The following is a 6,672-nucleotide window of genomic DNA, read 5'->3' as shown; positions in this document are numbered from 1 at the left end:
ACAGCGGGATCCCCCAACCATTGCTTATATTTATAGTTTTTTCGGTCTTAAATTCCATTCAAGGTGGCATTAAAAAGGTCTTAAAAAGTCTTAAATTTAACTTACTGAAACCTGCAGATACCCTGTTTAAACCATGAGCTAACTGGTGCTATTTCTTTCAAAAACATGGGGGGGGAAAGGCAGTGAGAAGCTTGGAAGAAATGTTTCACAAATTGCAAAAAAAGAAATAAATTTAGAAAATTATTTACAAAAAAAAACCACCTAGGAAAAAAGAAAAGCTAGAGGAAAACTATATTTATAATAATTATTATTATCTTTTAAAATTATGTTGCAGAATTATTATGATTTTTAAGCAGTCTTCCCAGGTCTTAACTTTATTTCTTTTTTTTAACTAATTTTCTTTTTTTTAATTTTCTCTTTTTACTAAATTTTTTTTTTTGGTGTAATTACTTCTTTGGTTGCTCATTGCCTTCTTCCCATGTTTTTAAAGAAATCAAGTCGATTTGCTGTCAGGTTTCAAAGGGTTAAAGTTAGCTGCAAATGTTAGCATGTCTGGCTAAATATCTTAACTAAATATTGCTAAATATCTTACTACCTGAACAAACATTAATTTTGGGGGGTTAGAGATTACGTTAAAAAAGCTCTCCCCCTGATTATCACACTCACTGTCAAATATTTGCCCACTGTGGAGTCAGTGCGAGTTTCAAAGGTCCAGTGTGCGGGATGTAGTGGCATCTAGTGGTGAGATTGCAGATTGCAACCAACTGAAACTTGTCCCATGTGCCAAGCGTGTAAGAAACTACGCCAGTGTTTGATTTGTCCGTTCTGGGCTACTGTAGAAACATGATGGACTCTGTGGAAGAGGGCCTGCTCCATATGTAGATATGAACGGTTAGAGTCATTGAAAGTCAGAGTTAATTTTATTAGATCTGACCATTGATGGGTTTTCTGTATTTATTCCCATGTGTATGTTGAATGTACCCATAACCTTTAGTTTCTATTCTCATTCTACAGACAGACTCACTGAAATGTGTTGCACAAGCCAGCAAGAACCGGTCGCTGGCAGACTTTGAAAAGGTTTGTGTCCAGAGTTTGATGCTGTCTGAGGACCATTTGATGTTCTTTAACTACATAATGAATGAAACAGCTGATTACACATTCTGCATGTTTGTTTGTGGATCATGTTTTAGCCTCTCACATATGACTGAAACGTCCTCTTCCTTCTTCTGATCCCAGGCATTAACAGAGTACAAAGCAGAGCTGAGGGATGACCCCATCATCAGCACCCATCTGACCAAACTGTACGACAACCTGCTGGAGCAGAACCTCATCAGGGTCATTGAACCTTTCTCCAGGGTCCAGGTAAGCTTCTCAACACCTGTCTGTACTCGGGCTGCGTCAGTTCAGATACAGAACCTCATCCAGGACACGGAGACTTTGTTCCATGCCCCAGAATTCAACCAGACAGATTAAGAAAAACAGGTGTAACTCTAACTCTAGTAAGCACATAAAGAATTCTTAGTACACTCACTAATATACTCGTAGTTTACGAATTAAAATGTCTTTAATCATCATGCTTGTCTTTCTTTTCTCTCACAGATAGCACACATTTCCTCCCTCATCAAACTATCAAAGGTAAGATTTTCCTCCTCTTTTAAACTTCAATTAAACACCAGTTTCCTGTTTAGAGTAAAACAGAAGGGCCTGTGTCCACAGAGTTGTTGTTTTTTATCAGAGGCAACGTCTTTTTATGCCTCTGCGCTGGCGATAGCCACGGCCGGAGGAATTATGTTTTCGGGTTGTCCGTTCGCATGTCCATCCCATCCTTGTGAACATGATACCTCAAGAACACCTAAGGGAATTTTAAGATTTGGCACAAATGTCCACTTGGACTTAACAATGAACTGATTGGAATTTGGTGGTCATAGGTCAAAGGTCAAAGGTCAAGGTCGCTGCGACGTTGTTTGACTCTTTTTTTTTTTTAATGCAATATCTCAAGAACAAGGTGAGGGAGTGACTTCAAATTTGACACAAACATCCACCTGGACTCAACAATGAACTGATTACATTCTGGTGGTCAAAGGTCAAGGTCACTGTGACTTTGTTTGTCTTATTCTCATGAACATGATAACTCAAGAACACCCTCTTGAAATTTGGCACAAACTTTAACTTGGACCTGGGGGTGAATTGATTATATTTTGGTGGTCAAGCGTCAAAGGTCAATGTCACTGTGACTTTGAATACAAAGGCAAGGCAGTAATTCTAGTTGCAGTTGTTCTCAATGAGGAGCAAAGTATGCAGCTGCCTGTACAAAAAGAGCCAATTCCAGCGTTTTTTTCCAGAGTGCCCGGCCTTTTCTTGTTCGGCCGCTCAGAGCGTTTAAGTTAAATTTCTTCAGAAAGGTGCCGGTGATGTCACTGCTGCTTCTTTAACTAGGCTGCTGTCTTCTGTCACAGCAAAGACAGAAAAGCTCATGTTTTGGGAGCAGATCAGCTGGCAGACGCTGGATGTTGTTTTATCACCTATAGCTTTGTAAGCTTGAAGTTAACTGCATCAACCCTCTGTTAACGCAGCACCCCGTTAGCTACCTGGCTAATGTTAGTGTCGAGATATTGATCTCATAAAAACAAAACCCACGCACAGCACGTCATTTAAAAAAGTGCTTTTTTTTTATAAAGTGCTCCTCGGCGCCCTGCTACCACTTTTCTGCTTGAAAAAAAAAAATGCTCAGTAGACTCACGGCCCTTTAGATTTTTATGATGAATCAGTGAGACTGTGTTTGCTCTGCAGGGGGACGTGGAGAGGAAATTATCACAGATGATCCTGGACGAGAAGTTTCACGGTACGTGTCTGCAGCTCTGCTCGTACATGAAGATACATGATAAATATTAGCTTGATCTGTTGTCATTGTTATGCATCCTGCAGATTTACTCTCACTACATCAGGTCATAGTGCTTTTGTTTATTTTAACTGGGTGACACTAACTGACCTGAACGACTCGACAGGTATCTTGGACCAAGGTGAGGGTGTGCTGATTGTGTTCGACGAGCCGGTGGTGGACAAGACGTATGAGGCGGCCCTGGAGACCATTCAGAACATGAGCAAAGTGGTCGACTCGCTCTACAACAAAGCCAAGAAGCTCACATAAGGTCAGCCCCGACACAGCTGAGGGTGTGTGTGAGATAATTCAGTCAGTGAACAGGTTCAGACACTTGAATGTAACGTGGCTGAGCGTCCTTTTAAAAACAGTAACTAAGTAAACAGTCTGAACTCAGATCAGTTTTCTCTGACAGAGATGAAAGTTTAGTTTGAATCACCAACTCTGTGAGAGGACACCAGTTTAAACCTCCAGACTAACATGTTGCACATGAAGAAACAAGTTATGTTTCTGCTTCTTAACAGTCACATGGATAAGTCAGAGTTTACAATGAACCTGGGGACAAATCCTAGTTGGCTCACATTAGTTATTTGTTGAGAGCATAAATAGAGAGATGTTGAGCTTTTCAGATGATGATCAGTGAGTGTGTGCTCGTAAATCAGCCCTTAAACCTGTCACACACTGCTGGAGACATGACACACACATTATCTTATACAACCTGTCACCTTGAGTCTGATTTATGATCCATGAATCAGCCTCACTGGATTAGTTTAAAGATAAAAAGAAAAAACATATAGAAATCATTTTGAATTTTCAATAACTAAAATATCACAAATGTTTGTCAACTAAACAATTTTTAATTGTTTTGTCGACTGAAAAGTTTTGAATTTGCTGTGACTAAAACGTCATGAACTTTTGTCAACTAAAACATTTGGAATTTTTGACTAAAATGTTTTGAATTTCCTTTGACTAAAACGTCATGAGTTTTAGTCAACTAAAACATTTGGGATTTTCATCGACTAAAACATTTGGAATTTTTGATTGAAAGCTTTTGAATTTCCTTTGACTAAAACGTCATGAACTTTCGTCGACTAAAACATTTGGAAGTTTCGTCGACTAAAACATTTGGAATTTTTGACTAAAAGGTTTTGAATTTCCTTTGACTAAAACGTCATGAACTTCAGTCAACTAAAACATTTTGAAGTTTCGTCGACTAAAACATTTGGAATTTATGACTAAAAGGTTTTGAATTTCCTTTGACTAAAACGTCATGTACTTTTGTCAACTAAAACATTTTGAAGTTTCATCGACTAAAACATTTGGAATTTATGACTAAAAGGTTTTGAATTTCCTTTGACTAAAACGTCATGAGTTTTAGTCAACTAAACATTTGGAATTTTTGATTGAAAGCTTTTGAATTTCCTTTGACTAAAACATCATGAACTTTCGTCGACTAAAACATTTGAAATTTTTGACTACAAGGTTTTGAATTTCCTTTGACTAAAACGTCATGAACTTTCGTCGACTAAAACATTTGAAATTTTTGACTACAAGGTTTTGAATTTCCTTTGACTAAAACGTCATGAACTTTCGTCGACTAAAACATTTGAAATTTTTGACTACAAGGTTTTGAATTTCCTTTGACTAAAACGTCATGAACTTTCGTCGACTAAAACATTTGAAATTTTTGACTACAAGGTTTTGAATTTCCTTTGACTAAAACGTCATGAACTTTCGTCGACTAAAACATTTGAAATTTTTGACTACAAGGTTTTGAATTTCCTTTGACTAAAACGTCATGAACTTTCGTCGACTAAAACATTTAAAATTTTTGACTAAAAGGTTTTGAATTGCCTTTGACTAAAACGTCATGAACTTTCATCGACTAAAACATTTTGAAGTTTCGTCGACTAAAACATTTGGAATTTATGACTAAAAGGTTTTGAATTTTCCTTTGACTAAAACATCATGAACTTTTGTCAACTAAAACATTTGGAATTCTCCTCGAATAGAGCATTTTGAATTTTTGTCAACTAAAATGTTTTGAAATTTTGGCGAGTAAAACTATGAAGGGTAAAAATGACTAAAATGTGTTTAAACTAAAAAGCGTTTTCGTCTGAAGACTAAATCTAAAATGTGTGTCTCTGGTTGAGGCAGAGAATCAGAGTCTTCAGTGTTTGTCTTCTTCACCCTGTCTGTCCTCTTCCTCAGACAGAGCGGGACCATGGCTCCTCCTGTCAGGAGTGACGTGGGCCAGTCAGACCTCCGCTGTGCGCTCACTTCAACCGGGGAGGGACGAGGCGAGGAGGACAAGGAGAGTACAAACACTCAACAACCCAGCAAGCAAATAAACCAGCCGACCAACTGGAGACGACCCAACAGAACAACAACGTGAGGGAGCGCATACGCCGCTCCTCCTGCTCCACCCTCACTCCTCTGCTCTCCCTGTCTCCTGTCTCCTCCTTCCTATCTGACCGGGGTTGATCCGCCTCGATGGCTCCTCCCTGTGGACAAATTCAGGCACTGTGCCCCTCTTCTCTTCTCCTCCACTGGTTTCTACTGTATGTAAATTGGACGAGCCTCTCTGCCCTCCTCTTCCTGTTTCTCTCTGCGCTGGCCATCAGGGAATCTTGTAAAATAACAGTAAAGAAAAACGTATACAGTACTTATACATACATGTATTATATAAACAACATGCTCGGTCTGTCCTCAGAGTGTAACCGGGGGTAACCGTGGGTTGGTTGGTGTGTCTCTCACCGGATTCGACCTGTTGTGTTCAGTTCACCGGCCGGCCCCAAAACTGAATGTTTGAGTTTCTCTGATTTCCTGCGGTTTGGAAGAATCGCCTCACGGGTCGCCTGACGAATGAAAACGGCGGCCACCTTCTCCTCACATCCTCACCATGACCTTTGACCCCTCACCCGTTTCACCCTGAGTGCTCTCACTCACTCACAAGGCATTCTGGGATTCGTGGACCATACAGGGAACCTGCTCTTTGTCCACTTTGGGACCACGCCGCAAGGAGAGGAGGACATTCATCAACACGCCGGGGTGTCCTGCACCCCCTTCCTCCCCCCCTGCACTCCCACTTCCTGTTTGTATATAACATTGCCAAGCGCCTCAGTTCATCCCAGGCCTGATGTATTCACACTGTCCCCTTTTTTTATAACGCGTAAGAACAGAATAAAGCTCGCCGCTGAGAGCTGGGTCGGTCACACAAAGTGCTTTTGATGCTGACTGCAGAGGGAACTCTGAGACCAGAAAAGGGCGCTGAAGAAAATCAAGCTGTACATTTTTGGGAACTTAATTTTGCAAGGACTCGAGGGTTTACCATATATGACATAGAGAAAGACAAATGCTAATAAAAAAAATTAAACCTGCACGTGGTGTGGTTTTAGGATCTGGAGATGAAAATGTTTCAGGTTATTTTTCATCTTTGGGTCAAACTTCTGTTTTTCTCTTGTACGAGGTTTGATCAGTGTGTGTGGCATATTATTATTGTTATTATTATTATTATTCAGTGTTTAATCAGCTGTTCGTTACTTTCACACAGGGGTCGGCAACCTTTACTATTAACCCTTTAAAACCTGGAGCGACGTCACTTCTTTTGCTGCTTTCAGACACCTTTCACAAGTATTTAAACCTTTGAACTCTGAGCTGACTGGTGCGATTTCTTTTTTAAAAAACATGGCGGGGTGTCAGTGTCTTAGTGGATAGAGCAGGCGCCATGTAATCCCCCCCCCCCCCCCCCCTCACTTAGCTTTCCTGTCAATGAAAGGCAAAAACTCCCCAAA

The 6,672-nt window shown here is 40.2% G+C and overlaps 2 protein-coding genes across 3 annotated transcripts in view; one reads left to right on the top strand and one right to left on the bottom strand.

The window, feature by feature from the left end:
- LOC126405563 (26S proteasome non-ATPase regulatory subunit 11A) overlaps positions 1-6,258 on the top strand; it is a 15,571-nt gene extending 9,313 nt beyond the window's left edge. Inside the window, exons 8-13 of one of the 2 annotated variants that reach the window (XM_050069362.1) lie at positions 1,015-1,077; positions 1,237-1,362; positions 1,600-1,635; positions 2,791-2,842; positions 3,006-3,149; positions 5,094-6,258. In XM_050069362.1, the coding sequence (XP_049925319.1) occupies positions 1,015-1,077; positions 1,237-1,362; positions 1,600-1,635; positions 2,791-2,842; positions 3,006-3,148 (420 nt within the window). In that variant the 3' untranslated portion in view covers position 3,149; positions 5,094-6,258. Of the gene's footprint in view, positions 1-1,014; positions 1,078-1,236; positions 1,363-1,599; positions 1,636-2,790; positions 2,843-3,005; positions 3,150-5,089 lie in introns of both variants that reach the window. The other variant, XM_050069361.1, reaches the window with a different exon arrangement.
- The window catches only part of LOC126405581 (dual specificity protein phosphatase 3-like), a 608,181-nt gene that overhangs the window by 320,496 nt on the left and 281,013 nt on the right, over positions 1-6,672 (bottom strand). The window lies entirely within an intron of this gene.

This window comes from Epinephelus moara, chromosome 18 (genome assembly GCF_006386435.1).
Source record: "Epinephelus moara isolate mb chromosome 18, YSFRI_EMoa_1.0, whole genome shotgun sequence".
Lineage (NCBI taxonomy): Eukaryota > Metazoa > Chordata > Actinopteri > Perciformes > Serranidae > Epinephelus > Epinephelus moara.
This window is presented reverse-complemented; position numbering and strand designations above follow the sequence as displayed.